At 40.1% G+C, this 20030-nt stretch overlaps 1 protein-coding gene across 3 annotated transcripts in view; it reads right to left on the reverse strand.

The window, feature by feature from the left end:
• scaper (S-phase cyclin A-associated protein in the ER) overlaps positions 1 to 20030 on the reverse strand; it is a 75993-nt gene that overhangs the window by 17464 nt on the left and 38499 nt on the right. For all 3 annotated transcript variants that reach the window (XM_074632951.1, XM_074632949.1, XM_074632950.1), the window contains 2 exons: positions 12730 to 12845; positions 1867 to 1990 (listed from right to left, as the gene is read on the reverse strand). In XM_074632951.1, the coding sequence (XP_074489052.1) occupies positions 1867 to 1990; positions 12730 to 12845 (240 nt within the window). The remainder of the gene's footprint in view (positions 1 to 1866; positions 1991 to 12729; positions 12846 to 20030) is intronic.

The raw sequence follows: 20030 nt of genomic DNA on the forward strand, positions 1-20030 counted from the left end.
ACATAGACATACACATGAATACGCACTCAGTCTAGCAATAAAAAAACAATAACATAAACAAAGCTGTGCAGAATTTTTAAATCTTTTACTTGTAAATTAAATCACAACTTGTTACAGCAGGGTGTGTGGGTGCATGAGCCTAATTCTTAATCTGTAATGAACACACAGAACAGTAAGTTTGTCTCCTGCAGTGCTGCTGGATATGTCAGTCAGCAGAGCAGCTGCTGGGATATGTTTTATATAAACTGAACCATACAGGCTAACCTCTCCCTGTGTGCCCTAAGGAAATATGACTGCTTTGGATTGGAACTCGCTCACTGGAGAAGGAAGCCCCAGAAGAGTTCATGCATGTACCACAACCCTGTGCTGCCTGTGCCTTGTCCTGTCTGTGTTGTGAGTGCAGGCGGCCCCAGTGAGCCGCCACCGTTAGATGTTTGGAGTGGGCTGATGTTTACAGTCCTTCTTACAGAGTGCTGAAGGATATGGGCTGACATGTCGCCGCAATGCAGCCTGCCTGCCTGCCTGACTGACTGCGCTCTCACATTCCCCCAGTCAGGAGGCATCTGTGGAGAGGTTGGGCCAACGGTTTGTTACTCGCTAGCTTGTGTCTTTCATTAACACTGTGGCAGGAGCAGACACCAGCAAAAACGCAAGGTTTTCTCAGCGGTCAAAGGACTGTATATCAACAGATGAATGTAAAGAAAACAAAGGAAGGTTTGATTAAAAAGGCTAAATGTATGTGTTAGGGGTGGGAATCACCAGAGGCCCCACGATACGATATTATCACGATATTTACGTCACGATACGATCTTAGTGTGATTTTAAACATTTTGCGATATGCTCAGTATTGCGATAAGATATAATGCTATTTATTATCTTTTTTCAACTGCAAATTATGCAGTTTGTCAACATCTGTTTTATCTAATAAGATACAGTTTAAACTCTGTTCATCTCAGAGTTTTCATTCACATATCTTGAGGTCAGAGGTCAAGGGACCCCTTTGAAAATGGCAATGCCAGTTTTTCCTCACCGAAATTTAGCATAACTTTGGAGCGTTATTTAGTGTTCTTCCCGACTAACATGACATGGTTGGTACCAATGGATTCCATAGGCTTTCTAGTTTCATATGATACAGTATCTTCTCTCTAACTCTAAGACTGAGCCCACTACAACTTCTTAAAGACAGAATAGCGGCCGGGCCCGTCATCAGGCCGTCGGATTGTTAAGAGGTTAATAGTTTATATAATAAAAGATTATACTTGACGTCCGTGTATCGATACAATATTGCGATACTATGCTGTATCGATTTTTTACCCCACCCTTAGTATGTGTGGCTACGTTAGAAACAATTGATCACGCCTTGAATACCTTATATCTAAACATATTCAGCATCTCCTTTACATTTACTGCACTTTATACAAATTGAAATAATGATGTTGGCACAAACTAATTACTCAAATACTGAGTCTCATTGCATCTTTTGTGAAACATTTTGTTTGTGATGGCAAATTAGGGGTCTTGGTTAGGGCTGGGCGAGATGGAGAAAATCAAATATCACGTTATGTTTGACCAAATACCTCAATATCGTTATTGCGACGATATTGTTGGGTTGACTTTTGGTGAGGTTTGTGATAAATAATCATCAGTGATGTGGATATAATGACTAAGACAGCTAGAACAGTCTGGTAAGTTCAGAAAATTAAATCACTTTACTGTATTGCAGCCTTTAAAACCAGGAAAAGACAACACTTATGTCGTATTACGATATACAAAACCTAAGACGATATCTAGTCTTATATCACGATATCGATATAGTTTTGATATATTGCCCAGTCTCGGGTCGTGTGCTGGGATGCGTAAACTTACTGTGAGCTGATGCAGCAGCAGGTCCATGAGGAGCGCTATCTTGTTGCTGAACAGCACATAGGAGCAGTTGAGGGAGCAGCAGGAACATGCCAGGTAGTAGGTATTTACAGCAGCACAGAGGGATCTGACACAGAGAGATGACAAATAGTTATTGATCACAAGGTAAGAAAAAAAAAATCACAAGGTAAGAAAAAAAAAAAACACCTCAAGGCAAGGCTGCTACTCCCCTTGCAATGCAATCCGTTAAAGAAACACTACTACTGGGATGTAAATGTCTCGCCCTGGGCACTGACAAGACTATCTGCAGTCATCAGGAAACCAAACACACTCTCCTGTATTTGTGGTTCCTTAAGGGTGCAGTTTGTCTTCACTAGTCAGAAGCATATCTCACTGACAGCACGAGCAAAGGAAGCCGATTTGAGGAATAAAACACTCATATCAGCTACTTATGCGGAGACTCCCCTCACTACAGCCACCTTCAGAGGAGCGGAGTGCAATCTCAGTCCCATCTTGGCTGAGATGGTGCAGCGTTTCCGCCGGAGAGATAAAACTACTCCTCTCAGCAGCTCCTCGCAGCCGCCAGGGCCGAGGCAGCCAAACATGCCTCTGTATTATGTCTGCTCCAAAACAAGCCGCAGAGAAGATTAATGCTTCAGATAACTGACCAATCGTTCTGCTGTGACTACTACTCCCCCTCGCCCCCGTTTCATCAGTTAATATTTTCTGACAACTGTATATTTTAGCCATTGGCGGGATGGCGTGTCCTATCTGCTCGCTGGAAGAAAGGAATCTGCCTCTCCAGTGCCTAAAGTAGGCCATGTTTATTTCAACTGGTAAACATTTTGATATCTACCGAAACCTTCACATCTGCTGCGCGTTTTCGGTCAAACCACGCTGGCGTAGGAAAGGAAAATAGATTAGGCTGAGGCAGACCCAAGTCTGTCAATAACTTCCTCTATTCTTTGCTCTGCATTCGCTCGTGGGTGGATCAGTCGCTTCGCTGTATCACTATTGACATTGCAGAGTAAAGCTGTCAGACGAGGAATGCGGCGTTAATGTGAGAAGCACTATGTTTTGAGTGATCGGATGGTGTCCAAATCTGACATCAAAGCTCACTTCCGTCCACCTGAAAACAATAACAGAGCTCTTGCAAATTGTTAATGTCCTACATGGCAGCTATATTGACAGTAATTTTTATTGAAAGCATAAAGTCGTTGGAAAAAGTGAAGCCATAATGGTTAAGTGCACTGATTGAGCAGTGTGTGTGGAGCAAGAGGTGAAGTAACATGAGATTCCAACCAAACTATGCTGTGTGCAGGACTCCGATTCTCCGGTGAACATGGGACAACGATCAGCTTCTATGCAGATACCAAAACGACGTTCTCAAATACTGTCGTATAATTATATGCTTCACGCAGCTTATGAAATTCAAGCTGTGGTAGCTGACATGTACATTCCTCCAAAGGACAGGAGTTACTTAGTTAGGTGCTTTAAGTCACTGTCCTGGTATTTAAGATCATGTGCTTGTTGAGTAAAGTAGTGCACAATAGTAGGGATATCATATGACCTATCGGAGATAAAATGACTACGCAGGACTGACTTGATTACTGTCAAAGAGCTGTTTCAGAACGGACAGATAAAGTTCATCTTGGTCAATGGCAGCAGTCAGGTTACATCCATGACAACTGAGATTTGGTGCTCTCTTCCTGACAAATGTTTGTTGTTCGTAAAGTATACCTGGGAAGCAGCAGCAGTAGTGTCACCATTTCTTTTATAACAGCGTCAATCCTCCCTGGAATGCTGCCATGCAAGTCCGTATAATGGGATATTCAATCGTTCCTTCAAGAAGAAATGAAGAAGGCAGTAATCTTCCTTGAACTCTGAACTTCTCGTAAAGATTTAGAGAAGTTTTAGATCAGCGGACTGGAGAGGCGACGCACTCCTTCTGACTCTATAAATGCTCAAAAAATTATTTTCTTATCTAAAAAAGTGCAAACATTTCTCCTATCTTAGACAGGGCTGTGTATTGTCAAGAATCTGGCATTAGAGGGGTTAGATTCAATATATTGTGATATATAGCGATACTGTAATCAAGGCGATATATGCACTTTCTTTAAACTGTCATAGTATAAACACACCACCGTATGCATAAAATCTGAATAAAGAAAGTAACTTTTTTCTGAAGTCAGAACAATTTGATCTGCATTTGCATTTATCACAGTCCCTGTAACATCCAACATCATATCACTACTTTGAGAAGGCACATACAATGAGAGGGAGCATCTCTTTGCAAATCAAATAAAGTATTGACTGAGTTAATCTTTGCATTTAAACTATTAATTAAGAATCAATACTGCATTTTTGAGAATCAATACATAATCACAAAACATAATATCGTGATACTCGATATTTTTGATACAGGCAGTTTCCACATGGCTTTGCAATAAACATTAACTTTGCCAAACTTACAATGAAATTATGTGACAGGTGTGTTAATTCGGTTCGGTCATCAATTTTGTTTTGGTAGTTTTGTAATGTTAAGCTCTATCTATGTCGAACAACTTTTGAATAAACTCTTCAAATGCAGTTTGTCCATGTTTGGCATATGGTGCAATGATGTCTGAGACTGTTCCCCTTGTCACATCCTACTTAAGAGTATAAACGGGATAGAGCTGCGACAAGTAATCAATTAGTTGTCAAACATTAAATGAATCGCCAACTATTTTTTTTAACTGATTAATCTGTTTGAGTAATTTCTTAAGAAAAAAAAAGTCAAAATTCTGTGATTCCAGCTTCTTAAATGAGAATATTTTCTGGTTTCTTTCCTCCTCTATGACAGTAAGCTGAATATCTTTGAGTTGTGGACAAACAAGACATTTGAGGACGTCTTCTTGAGCTTTGGGAAACACTGATCGACATTTTTCATAATAATAATCGTTAGTTGCTGCCTTAAAACAGGGTACTGTAAAACTTCAGCTTTTAAGAAAAAAGTTTGATTTCATGATAAAAAAGGACAAATAGGAAAGTAGTATTACCCAGCAGTGATATTAGGGTTTTGAACATTTCAATTCAAGGCATGTCTGTATTTTCTCTCTACAACCTGACGAGTACATTCTAATTAAATCACTTGACTTCTGTCAAGACAGATCGGGCCCTCTGGCTTTACAATCGACTCACTCAACTGCTCATGTAATGAGCATGCAATTGCTTTGTAACACAGCTAATCAGGCTTGTCTTTGGTCGTCTCCGAACAAATGAGGAGGCTGTCAAAGGCATGTTTGAGTTATGCCCTAACACCAGCTTGTACAATGAACCATCACAGTGATCTGTCTTTGGTTTCCTCCCACCTAATTGAGCTTGATGAGCACGACACCTGATAGTCCGCCCTCGCTGGGATTCTCACTCATCTCAATACCCCTCAATGACAGCTCCAGTCAAAGATTTTAAGGAACAATTTGGTAAAGTGCCACGCCGCCCTGTCTCATGTTGCACAAAAAACTTTGTGGGGACTGATGTGTGCCAGTCTATCTGAGGCAGGCCACATTCCTCCACCTACACCACTACGGGGTTCTCGTTACACTGAGAGATTGTGCTTCACATGTTCCCAAGATGACCACAGCCACCATCCATCCATCCATCCATCCAGTGCATTATCACTATTAGAGCAATTCTGCTTTGAAGTGTTGAGGTTGGATTTGAGAAAGAAAGTGAGATGCAAATAATGAGCAATGTAATCTGCTCATCTACACTAAACAGCTTAACCTCACACACAGCCAGGGGGAATACCATTTTACCTGCAAAGCTATTCAGATCCATAGAGAAACGAGGCCAAGAGGTAGTGGGATGGAGCAAATCTGATCCTGTCTCGCCCCCCCTATAGCCCTCTGGGGGCTCTGCCTGGGTGGCCAACAACCCTACGCATGATAAGGTGGAGGCTTGGGAGGAGGGGGGATTGATTGTGCAACTGACCTCTGAATTTGATTCAAATATCACTTAATTTTAGGTACAGGCTAGAAAAAAAAGACTAAGAAGAAGAAACTATTCCTGAAGGTCAGGATTTGTCCACAATGTGACTCAACTCTCCAGCATAAATCAGAAGTAAAACCCAGGTTTTCCTAGCAGAGAGATATACGGTTATGGTTTTTGTCCATCTTTCAACATCTTTCAACATGTTGAAACTCCCAATTCAGCTGACAACAGGACAGACAAGCATGTAAAAGGCTCTTTATGCTTTTTGTCACTGCCTTGACTTATCAACCCCTGAGATCTGTGCTCCTCAACCTGAGTCTCACATTTCTCGCCCTCTCTGTGCGTTTCCTATGTGCCCAGTCGAGCCTGACTGGAGCGACGCTGCAGAAATCTGACCAACTTCCAGATCAGGTGGAGTCCCTGCCTCTTAAACAGGGTAAATTTGTGTTCAGGGGAGGAAAAAGAATCCTAAGCCAAAATAAAAGGTGAGGAGGCAAATCCATTTCCTTGTGCTGTCAAACAATCCCTTCATTCACTGCTATCTAAATGACATTTAATTTGATTCTGCTGTTGATCTCCCCGATACCCTGAGTGCTTCCAAGACATCTACTCTGGCTGTCGTGCCACACTGGCCAGGTATGAAGGGGGAGAAATCTGATGAGCCGTCACACAGCATCCCGCAAGGGAGCATGAGTGCCTGCACACATACGCACACAAGCACACACTCTCTCGCAAATGGTGGAAAACATCCTGAAATAAAACCACAGGTAGCGGGTCTGATTTCACAGGATACACCAGGTCATGTGAGACAGTGGTGGAAATACAAATTGGGTTAACACGCAACGTCCAAGGACTCTTAAAGCCTTCTCTGGAGATCACCTGTTCAAGTTACCGTCATAGCTCTGCTTTTCTTTTTTAAAAAACAACGTACAGTACGATCAAAATATTAGAATACAAACTGTTGAAATAGATTTTTGCTCAGCAAATTATCATGATGAGCGGCTCTGTTCTCTTTGTTGTTTGGTTTTTAAAATCATAGGTTGTGTACGGACAGATAGAGCCCAGTGCTGAGACCATTCACAAACAGTAGCCTTCATACGTCTTTCTTCCTCTCTCCTCTTCAGTGACCCCTATTGGAAGACATCAAAAAGATTCTAGTCATCTTTGACACTGGTTTTGGGTTTAACTGGTATTATGCAGCTATCATAACGGGAAGGCAAAAAGGATTCTTCCATCCAAACTAACTACTGAAACACAAACAAGAGTTGGACACTTTATTTATTTGGTCCTCACTAGTTAAACAGTCCAGGACCAAACAGCTTTAACTACATAATAGTGATTATATACTGTGTAAGTTACTGGTACAAATACTTGTACATATGATGGGTTTAATGGGTACTTCATACATATATACTAGAGCTGCAACAATTGATTCGATTAGTTGTCAACTATTACATTAATTGCCAACTATTTTGATAATTGATTTTACTCATAGTGAGTTTGAGTCTTTTATTTTTTGTCAAAATTCTCTGATTCCAGCTTCTTAAATGTGAATATTTTCTTGTTTCTTTACTCCTTTGAGTTGTGGATAAAACAAGACATTTGAGGACGTCATCTCCGGCTTTGGAAAACATTGATTGACATTTATCATCATTTTATAGACCAAACAACTAATCGATTAACCAACAATGAAAATAATTGTTAGTTGCAGCCCTTATATACTGATAGATCTCAATCTAAAGTATTGTTTTATATTTAAGTCACCTTAATAATAGAGCTGTAATAATTAGTCGATTAAGTCAAAAATGTTTCAAATTGGAATATTTACTGATTTTCTTAGACTTCAATGATAGTAAATTCAATATCTTTTGGTTTGAATTGGATTCTGTTAATTGGATAAAACAAGTAATTTGAAGACGTTATCTTGGGCTCTGACATGCGATGGGCATTTTTCACTATTTCCTGATATTTTGTAGATAAATCTATTACTTGTAAAAGTAATCTGCAGATTAATTGTTCGTTGCAGCCCTACTTAATAATATTAAAATGCAGATATAAATATGTTTAACAATGACATTGAGTGATTTAATCATATTAAATCCCATAAATTTGAATTATTGAGAAAAATAATTAACTTAATGAAAATCAAATTAACTAACAAAACTAATGTGAAGTCAAATTAACTTTGTTCACAAAAAACTTCATGCTTCATTTGTCATTGTGTGTTTTGTGAGATATCATCTCTCCAGCTGAAGCTAATGACAGTGGCTGCATAAACCCTGATGTAGACGTTCCAGTGACCACAGGGTTACACCAGGACATTAGCGGAGCCTCGCAGAGGATTTAGCTCATTAATGTAATGGTAACAATATGGAATCAGCCTCCCCGGGGAGAGATACGGCAGGAGCATCTCCGCAGCTGCCTTTTTTGTAAATCACTCAGCTTATCTGGTAGGAGGAGGTGATCAATACGCCAGCATCACTGTAAACAGATAATGTAGCGCACTCTGGGGCGAGCGTCTGCATAGCAGCCCATTAGGCCACACAGCCATCCAGATGACGGATAGTGATAAGTAGACAGTCGGGCTGCGTCCTTGTGTTGCATCTCGTCACCAGCTCTCGACTACACTGAGCTGACCGATGTGCATCACAAGGTTAAAGTGTGACCTCTCCGGCACCTTACATAGTTTACAAAACAGAACAAAAGGTGAGATTTGTTTGAGTGAAATTCCAACTATTCAAATCTACAAGGATTCATAAAATAAACAACCTTTTATTTACATACATTTATTGTAGCCTACAACTACAACTAGACTTGCAACCATTAATCAATTAGTTGCCAACTATTGAAATTAACTATTAAATTAATCGGCAACTATTTTGATAATCGATTAATCGGTTCGAGTCATTTTTTAAGAGAATTTTTTTTTTTTTAATTCTCTGATTCCAGCTTCTTAAATGTGAATATGTTCTGGTTTCTTTACTCTTCTATGACAGTAAACTGAATATCTTTGAGTTTTGGACAAAACAAGACATTCGAGGACGTCATCTTGGGCTTTGGGAAACATGAAAATAATCAACATATTACTCAACACTTAAAATAACCGTTAGTTGCAGCCCTACCTACGACTGTACTGTAATAACTACACTGATTTATTATGGTACATTCTACGAGCTGTTTAAAATCCACACTACAGAACATATTGTATACAATATATGTGGTCATGATGAATGTCTCCTTGGTGCTGGATCAGGAGCTTATCTCCGGTTCAGTTTTCGGCTCTCAGCTGGCAAAGCTCTCAAGGGTCCAGTAGCAGTGTTAGCAGCACAGGACTAAGTGACAGGCAAGCCGGTGAACCGAGGTATCAATTCTACACAAGCTACTGAAATAACCTATAAGGCCTTGGATATACTGTAGTGTGACTGCGGATAATCTCATGCTCGTGTGGGGCTGGGAAATAATATAATATATAATCATTCAATATGATAATTTATTTATCGTCTTTCAATGGAATCATAAATCGAGATACCGTGATACACAATTATGTCATCTAAATTGATACTAATGAGCACATATTAACTCAAATTCCACAGAATGCATGCATGTAAACACAGTCAGTGTATAGCTGGACATGTTTATTCATTTTTTCTCAATAATTTTCTTTATAAAATCTTATGTTCAATTTGAACTAATGTTCTTAATCAAATGAAAAAATACTGTACTTTTCAAGTATTTAATTCAGACAGGAGTATGCAAAACCAGGCTTTACTAGGGCCGGGCAATATGGCCAAGAGCTTGTATCACGATATAGGTCATTTCATATCTCAATAATGATATATATCACCATATAGCATGTTTTGTGGTAATTCAATAAATAAATGTCTATATGAAACAACGACATGGTAAAGGCTATTTTTTGTATACGCCTGTGTGAAATAAATACTTGACAAATGAGTATTTTCTCATTTTAAGAACTTGAGAGCAAAATGAACTTAACAGTTTTAAGTGAAATTATAGAGAAAAAATAAATAAATATAGGCCTAGTCTATATTGCGATAGAATTGATTTAAAAATATATAAATGAAAGACATATTTATATTGTTTTGACGATATATATCGTCATATCGTCCAGTCAGAGGCTTTACCAAGTGGTTATTTCATATAGACTATTTATTTATTGAATTACCAGACAACATGCTACATTGTGATACATATCGTTATTTAGATATGAAATGACCTATACATCGGGATAGAAGAGTTTGGTCATATCGCCCAGCCCTGTGCTCGTGTAAAACTCCTCTGCAGAGAAACCAGTTAAGCCACGTTGGAAAGGTTTAGTTATGAAAGAAAAAACCTAATTCAAGACCATTCTTTTATAATAATTCATAACTCACTCCACAGATTGGGCTGTATGCAGAGGAGAGAAACACAAGGCCTTAATCTACCTCCTGCTCCTTCACCACGGCATGTCAAGAAGATGTCTTAAAATCCGAGGAGGTATTGTGTGCACTTAAGCTAACACGCCGACACGTCATGCACGGGATGTGCAAACAAACTCAGCAAACAAACGCTTTGTCCAAGAAGACAGTCTTTCCATTTAAGATAATAGCATTTCTTCCAATTCAGAAGTCTGCTTGAAATTCCCTCAGATTACAATGATGGAGGAAGAGAGAGTACAAAAAAAAAATCAATATACATGTGATGCCCTTTAAAAGCCTTATAAATATAAGAAGCATTTGTCCATTAGCAGAGATTCAGAGACCAGTAAATGCTAATGAATGGGAGTGCAAGGCCATTCGAGTCCATTACAGAGTCCCACTAGTGAGTACGGCAGCCTCTCTGAGGTTATCTACTGGCAGGCCATGCAAACGCCAGACCCACAACTCAAAAATACTCTGCACTCTAAATGATAGATGGGACACATGTGCTTTTTGTGTTTCCAGAGAAAAGAATGAACACAAATTGATTACGGAAATGGAAATGCTCTCCATTTCTAGACGGGCAGCGCTGTTACTCATTCATACATTTTGAGGATATTTATTGAGATGAAGCAATTGTAAACAATGATAGAGTAGGTTAGTTGAGATTAGCTCACTCTCTTTGCAAAAACAATCACAAAGGAAGAGGAAATAAAGAAGTGTGTTGTCAGTGGGGTCAGAGAAAGGATGCAGTCAAAGTGAAGTCATTGGGAAGAAGGACTGTAACAGCTGGTTGAGGCAACTCTTTACTACAGATCATTTCCATTGCAACGTACACTAATATGTTCTTCTCTGTGTAAGTCTGATTTAAAAGACGTACAGTCTATGGCTAGAACTTATCTATTAGGGCTGCAACTAACAATTATTTTCATTGTCGAGTCATCTGTTGATTATTTACTTGATTAATGGATTAGTTGTTTGTTCTATAAAATGTCAGAAAATAATGAAAAATGTTGATCAGTGTTTCCCAAAGTCCAAGATGACGTCCAAAAAATGTTTTTGTTTTGTCCACAACTCAAAGATATTCAGTTTATTGTCATAGAATAGCAAATAAACCAGAAAATATTCATATTTAAGAAGCTGGAATCAGAGAATTTTGACTTTTTTTTCATAACAAACCGATTATCAAAATAGGCGATTCCTTTAACAATGAACAACTAATCGAATAATCGTTGCAGCACTATTATCTATGAAATCATCACGTACATGCTTAGAAATTAGGTTGTCAACTTTAGCAACTGAACCAAACGTGCAACCCAATTTAATATTATTCAACCGTTTAAAACAAGTTGGGCAGAAAGCAACATTATGTAATGTCATCCAACCTGCATGTGCTACCATGTGACGTGACATGGGGGTGTGCTCACAGCGTTTCCACAACATAACTGAGAGCAGCCTATTCAAAATACGCTCATCCATAAACTACCATTTGAACGTTTATATGATCCTGAATAACTCTCAGATAGCGATGTTATCTGTTTATGGGAGCTCTGTCAGACAGCCTATAGTTCATTCTTAGCTAAAGGAAAGTGGGATAGATTTGAAATCATTTTTCCAGGATAAAACAAGAGTTTCCAGGTGGACTTTTACTTTTTCTCTCATTTTCCATGTGTTTTCAATAACTGGAAATTGGTCAACTGTTTTCCAGGTTTTCCAGGATGCATGGGACCCCTTCAGCACACTAAACAGTCCTTTAAGTTGTATAAACACAATCACACATGCAAAAATTCAAATGTACTAATACTATTTTTATTCTTTCGACACTAATATTTATCCCCACACAATAAGCATCCAGTATATTTATACATGGCCGAAGAGAAAAGTAGAAATGTGTTTATATTTTTGTCAGTGAATAAGGTGTACTGCCAGTCATAAATAACATAATCCATTTCTCTTTCTTTGATATTATTTACTATTCATAGAGTATTTAGTTTACTTTTTTTACATTATGGATTGACATCTATTAAAAGAGAAGATATTATATATGTATTTTCAGTGGGGTGGTCACGCAGGTGCTGTTCATCATAGATCGTTCATAAACGCAGGATCACAGGGAATAGCTGTCAGTGCGGAAAAATCACTCCACACCTGTTCCAATCCTGACAATGAAAACTAAATTTAGACCTACACCTAGTCAACGAGATCACTCCCACTCATGGCTAATGTCACGATTGATCTGAACAACAACTGGTCAGAGTTTCAGAAGTCAAACCGCTCCAATCAGAAGCTAAAGAGAGAGAGCTCACCCTGCTGGCTTGAAACAGAAACTTGATTAAGTCATAATAATAAACTGAAGGAAACTATTGTAGTTTTTTTGTTTCGAGTTGTGTATTAAAATCACAGGAAAATACCTGACCACGTATTCATAGTATATCATCATATACTATCAAGTATACAATTTGGTAACAGTACTCACTTGAGAGGAATACGAGGAACTGCAGTGGGTGTGGAGGCAGCAGTGACGACCTGCAGAATTTGTTCCAGAGCCGACAGGCCGCCGCCTACTTGGAAGGCCACTTGGTCTGCATTGTTCTGTTTAGGCAGGAGAGAGAGAGAGAGAGAAAGAGAGAGAGAGTTGGTGGTGAAATAGAGGTACAGTCAGGGGACAACAAGCCACAGGCTGGACGGGGGATTACATGGCTCTCACCAGAGAGCGAACCGCTCTTTCTCCGACAGGAGCGAGGGGATTGAAATCTGAAACAAAGTGATCCCAAAAGTATTCCTGTTTAATCTCAAAAGTGCACAACCCGGCGGACTCCGCCCCACAACAGTCAAGTTTCAGAGGAAGGCAAATGCTCTGCAGGCTCCAGCTAGCCCTGGGGTGATCTCAACGGATGACCACAGACTCTAGGTGAAACTGAGAAAATGCCAAACAAAGAAGTGAGCAATTAGAGAACTTTAAAATTAAGACAATCGGAGGATATGTAATAGGATAGGATACAGAAAGACATTAGATTCTTATTATAATCAGACCTAAGTTGATAATACATTAGATCTACTGAGGTAATAAAGATGCAGCATTTACATTACTTCACCTATCGTGTCAGCATTTACCGGGATTAAAGAGCTATGTAATCCTGTTCAGAGACTTTTCGTCAACCTTCAACACTCTCCAGCCTCACACGCCTGCAGAGGAGCTCCTCTCACACTTCTACTTACTTTAGATCTCAAAGTTTTGCACTAATAGACTTTTCTCACAACAAAGTGCATTTGACTTAATGGTCCTATTTCCAAGTGGTGCTTTGGCTCTAATGCCTCGGTTCAAATTCTCCCTTTTTTTCTCTTTCGATTGTCTTATTCATTTTATTTTAGATTAAAGATCGTAGAAAGTTTTTTCAGAAATACAAATGACGGGGCAACAGTGGAAATGGTAATGTCATTAAACACATTATTTTCTAGGAACTGAAAGTTTCTCAAAGTAAGAATTAGCCAATATATTTAAAAAGTGTACTTGAGTGGAAAAAAATATTTCTGTGAATATCAAGGTTAAAAAAATATGTTTTAAATGTGTTTTCAAATGTGCCCTATTTATAGCATTTTAAACTTAGCTAGGAGCGCTTGTTAAACATATCCAGTCAACAAAGAACAACTCACTCAGATGTTAAAGAGACATGTGCTGAGGGAAGTTAATGTCATTTGACTTCCTGATCTCTCTCAGAGAAGGTATTTTAATCTCTCCCTGTAACTTGAGTAAAACTACCGCTAACACATTTATCGGTTGCACAATCAAACGGCTTCATTTCAACATTTAAAGGGGACATATCGTGCTCATTTTCAGGTTCATACTTGTATTTTGGGTTTCTACTAGAACATGTTTACATGCTTTAATGTTCAAAAAACACTTTATTTTTCTCATACTCTCCGTCTGTATATACCTGTATTCACCCTCCGTTTTAGCGCCTGTCTCTTTAAGACCCCCTCCTGAAAAAAGCCCCGTCTGCTCTGATTGGCTTGTGAGAAAAATATGGCGCACCTATGCAAAGGTAGTTCTCAAGCTATGGGCGATATATTCTAATAAGCCTGAATGTGACATAAGAAGAGGAGCCAAATCTAAATGGCTTGTTTTCTGATCGGCAGGCTACAAAAAACTGACTGGGTTGTCTTATTTTTGTTTTGCATTTCCTGTATTGAACTAAATTGCCAAAAGTTTTCACAAAATGATTTAATAAACAAAAGCAGCAGTAGTGCCATGGACGAGGATATTGGTTAAAATGACTTAATTTCATGCTCCCGTGTACTTGATAAGGGTACAAATATTTTTTTTATTAAGTTAAGTCCATTGGTTTTTGTCGTTTTAAAAGTTACGTTCTTTTTTCCTTACTTTACTTATAAAAAATAGATTACAACTAAACTAACTTAATAGAGGAAACAAGTCAGGCCAGTACGTTAGATTTATGTACACATGTAAATAGTTAGGTCCTGCCCTCCTGTGATGATAGAGTAATTGGCAGCAGGTCAGATGCTGTTGCTACAGTGTCTTATAAATCAACAAGTACAAAGCCAGGAGCGAGCGCTGACTATCAGGCATGTTTGTGCCTGGGTCGACGGGGAGGGAAGGGAGCTGGAGGGGAGCTGCTGATGGAGGGCCTTCTTCTTCACACAACTGAGGAGGGACCGTGTTACACTGCAGGTCACTCCTCCACCTAATGAGGTTACAGGCTCCTCAGTGCTGTGACAGCACTAAAATCCAGCCACTTCACAGCGCTTTTGTTCCGCAGATGGGAAGTTGCCAACAAGCCTGAACACATTGAGAGAGAAGCGCTTTACCAAATTACAGATAAGCTCTTCATCTGTCATTCATGCTCGCTGCTGCTGAGGTAACTGCTCCTCGATTCCGGTGTTAGACGCACAGAACAATCATTTAGGGGTTGGGACAAAAACATTATCAAACACCCAAAAGACCCTTTGCCTTCAACATAATGAGAAATGTCGAAGAGACACTCTCAAGACTCTAAACTGTGTTTGCAAAAAAGACCTCAGGATGACTTCTTTTCTCTATGCAGTTTCCATGCCTAATCAATTGGGTCTCAGTCACTGAGCTTGGCTTAACCCCTCTCTTAAACCTCCCATCAACACACCTACCTAAAAGCTTCTAGGCTAAATGAAAAAAGGCAGCTCTTTCATAGCAGCTTATCAAATGGTATTAAAGGGGGTAACTGGGACCTGCCCAGTCCTGGCTGGGTTTCTTGGCTAGTCCGTGCCTTTCCTGCTCTGCTGACAGATTTATCTGTTGTGATGATGGAACAATACGAGTGAAGAGGATTAAGTTCAAACTACCTGACATACTATCTTTAGGTGGTCTTATGCATGCAACCGTCCACAGAAAACAAAGCAGGCACCAAAGTATTACTGTGAGGACACATTTCACCAAAAACACAATGTTTAAAGTAGAGGTTTGTTTTGCATAATAACAGCTCTGAGGTCTGTGACGGTTGATCTCCGTGCTGTGCAAAGCAGTTGACTTTCTAAGCAAATGGGAAACAGCAGTGATGACATATCCTTTCTACAAACCTAACCACGCCGGGCAACAGAAATCATGTTTGTATGTAATTACAGTGACAGTGTATGTAACACAGTAAGATGAATTTGAATACGAACTTAACAGGATGAAAACAATGTTTTCACACAGCGCTCTCAAACAGATAATCTGACACAAATGCACTTTTGTGCAATCAAAGTTAGATAATTAATTATCAGTTTCCTCCCTGTGCAAGGTTAGCGCATTCTCGCAGTTAAAAACAAAACCAAAGAGACTCTTGGATGCATAGGTGGCTACAAAATGTTAGCATGCTAACACGCTAACCATAGACTGTATATAAGAAGTGGACAAAGTCACAGTGACATCACTCATTGGTTGGTGGACTGCCGTTTTGAAGCCTTGAGTTCGGCATTTTGAATTTTGACTGCCATCATCTTGTTTTTTTGCAACCAGAAGTGACACGACAGGGTGGAGCTAAGTACAACCGAACACTGAATAAGACATTTACAGACGACCAAAATGTTAGAATTAACTTTCATGAACTGAAAACACACTGTGGAAGGATTAAAGTTCCATGACGAAAACACGGACAACTCTCAGACTGGACAACGTCGTGCTAGCGACCTGACAATCACAAGGAAGCCACTTCTTAAAGCATACCCTGCTTTATCATCTATTTTACTCTAAAGGGGACCATAATTTACTAAATGAACATCATGCTGTATTGAAGAAGACTTGAAACTAGTGATTGAGACCATAAACTCATGTTTACGATGTTTACTGAGGTAATAAATCAAGTGAGAAGTAGGGTCACTTTTTCTCATTGACTTCTTTTTGCAACTAGAGGAGTCGCCCCCTGCTGGCTATTAGAAAGAATGCAAGTTTAAGGCACTTCCATGTTGGCTTCACTTTTCAGACCCGGAGGTTGCCCACTGACGCCAACCTAAGATGGTGAACATGGCAATCGTTATACCTGCTATATATCAGCATGTTAGTGTTGTCATTGTGAGCATGTTAGCATGCTGATATTAGCATTTAGCTCAAAGCCCCGCTGTGCATAATGTACAGAGCTGCTAGCGTGGCTGAAGACTCGTAGTCTTATTTTTAGAGGGTCATTCATTGCACAGATTTTATGTCAACATCAATTTTTTTTTCCAACATTACTACTTAGCATCTGAAAACAACTGCATAATGTCCTCTGTGGTCTGACATACTAAACGGCTCTTTTAATGTAAGCTAAATGTTAACCTTTGCTCTAATTCTTTGTGCTAAGCTAGGCTTAACATGTCCCACACACCGTCAGTATCTCTGTACTGAAAGAACATAGATGAAATTCATATTGTGACTGTGGGTAAGACAGCTAACAATCATATTTCCCAAAATGTAGGAGTGTCCCTTCAAGTTCCAATCTGTCATTGCCTGGTCACACCCCAACAGAAGCTACAACAAAACACAGTAACAAGATAAGCAACTAATTTTCCCTCAGACGTAAAAAAAGAGGCAGCAGGGCCGAGCACTAAGACACCAGTGAGGAGGATGGCTCCTGAATTATACAACAGGGGGAATCTTATCCAATTATTGTCCAGGGTGACCATTGTTACTCCAGCTGATGGGAGGCCCGAAGCAGCTGGTCATTCCTGCAACAGTGTCCGCAGACCAGCAGACCAGCCAGATTGCACTTTGCAGTCTCCTCCCACCAGGCACTTTAATTAAAGCAGAGAGGAGGGCACAGCCTCAGTCCTGCCCTGCCAACAGATGGACAACAACTGGCAGAGTTCATTAAGGACTGGCTTCAACTTCTGATCTGTATCATCAAATCACAAGTTCACTCCCTCACAACTACAAAACCTAACAATGACAGAGTATGATCGCCCGCTCCTTACATGAGTTTCATCATTGTACAGCCTTATAGAAAAGCTTGAGAGCGGTAAACAAAGCTCTGTGGGCCGAGTCGACTGGAAACCACAACAAGGCTGCTGGAGTAAACATTTAAGGTAGAGTATAAACATGTGTGTTTACAAGACATAATGGCATATGATTTAGTACACTGTGTGAGTACAGGGCGAAACATGGAAATGGATAATTCTACAAACTGTGTTTATTCAATAAAGGGAGCCAAGATTAATCAAAGGCCAGTGTGGCGCAAAATCTTCCACAGAAACCACAGACAGCCTCTAGTTGTAACTAATACACCAAGAAGTTTAGACCCATTTCACTCCCGATTTGTCTTGTGGTGAGGAAACAAACATGAGGCTGTTTGGGAACAAATGACAGTCTACAATGATAAAATACAATAACAACAGAGCCGAAACTTTTAGACGATTTTCTATTAATGTATAAATTGAAAGTGAAAGGTATCTATACTGTTTTTGTCATCCGAGCCTGCTGGCTTTGGAGAGAGAATAGATAAGTTTCACTTTCAGGTCAGTTCCCCATTGGAAAGGAGAAGGAAAAAGGCTGTCTAACGGCAAGATGAAACGGTGAATATATTCTAAATATAGCGTTCACTTAAACTGATATTGATTTTTTTAAGGTGAGCCTTTCTTTTAGGTGGCTTAAATTTTGCTGCCAGCCCCGTCCACAGCACTGTAATGCTTTGCTCCGGTGTCTGTACTCCTGTCTGTTTCTTCAAATTGGGGGCGTGCTGACCGTCATCTACTGTAAGTAATATGCTGACTATGGATAAGTGCCTCATACTATTACTTTAAAGTTGACAAAATGATGAACCGACTAATCATGTCAGCTGTTCAGAACATTTTAAAAATGACTACAACTAAATATTCATCCATTAATACACATAGAAGTTTAAGATAATGTTAGGATTGATGCTTTTGAAAAGCTTTGTGAATGGTCAAACACATAAGACAAACAAGGAATATGGTATTATTATTGACGGATAGCGACCGTTTTTATAACTCAGTTTTCTTAAAACCAAGAAGTAACGTACAGCACAGTGACACTTTAAATTCAAGTATGAGAATATAACAATATTTTGTTTATAATGTTGGGGAAATGTCTAAACTGAACAGCATGTTGCTCACTTTTGCCATCTCTGACAAAGTTTTTCTGACACCGCTGATCTGGGCTGTATCCGTCAGTCTGCTGGAGGCCCAAGCAAGAAACCTTATTATCCTGCCACGCTGCCCTTCACCTTCCCCCATGTCCCCAGATACAACTCCCCACCAGTCCCCTTGCTCGGCCCAATCCGGCTCCGACAGCTGGCAAATTGAAAAAGTTAAGTCTGTTCCTGACAGTTCCTTACCTGTCGTACAAGTTTCCCTTTTCTAGACAGACTTTAACTGAAAGCAGTGGTAAACACTTTGGGGTACAAGTGCTCAATAGTTAGGCAAGAAAAGAGCAGCACATTGGGAAAATTGATATTCTCAATCGCCGAGAGTAAAGGAAAAAATCAGGTTTGACACAAAATAAACCATTAGAGGCCACAGAGGGAGAAACACGCCGGGGTCAGAGACTAGACGTAGCCTAGAAAGCAGGAGAGAAGTGAGGGGGGGTGGGACCCAAACAGCAGTGCAGGAGAGAGGGGGGAGTGTCGGGTGTTGTCTAAGGAATTAGCAGAGAAAGTGGAGACTGAATCAGATATGGGGGAGAAAAACAAATCTCTAGGTGAGTCAATGACATGAGAGATGCTTGTTAGGTCAAATAATCTAAACGGTCCCGACTTGATGTGACTCAGGGGCCAGACAGCCATGCTGACGGAGACTCTATTTATTTGACTTTGTCCAGGGATTAGAGAGGGAAGTGCTCCCCTGGCTGCCTCGTTGGCCAATCACGTTGTTCCACTCAGCTTTGGGTGGACAATTCTGTAAGAAGCTGGTGAAGCAGAACTTGACCAAACAGCTTAAAAAAATTTGCTTTTGAGCTGAAAAAGACAAAAGCAAAAGCACCCGGGCAGAGCTGCCTCCTTCCCAGCGACACCGCTGTTGAATAGAGCACATCTACTGTGGCCCACTGACCTCTGACCTCCCACTGGGAGTATGTGGAGCTGAGGGGAGGAGCCCTCATGTAATGACAGCTTGTGAGCTACTCACATCACACTGGTCTCCTCCTCTCTCCTTACAGGACGCCGTGCCACCCACCTCAGCCACCTCTTTCTTCGCCTCTCTGGGGAAATTCGGTAATAGCCTCTACAGCCGGCCCCCTCGTCACTGATGGGACACCATAATCTCTCTATCCTCACGCCCAGAGGCATGCACAGTGGGATGTTATGATGGCTCGAA

This window comes from Sebastes fasciatus, chromosome 4 (assembly GCF_043250625.1).
Source record: "Sebastes fasciatus isolate fSebFas1 chromosome 4, fSebFas1.pri, whole genome shotgun sequence".
Classification (NCBI taxonomy): domain Eukaryota; kingdom Metazoa; phylum Chordata; class Actinopteri; order Perciformes; family Sebastidae; genus Sebastes; species Sebastes fasciatus.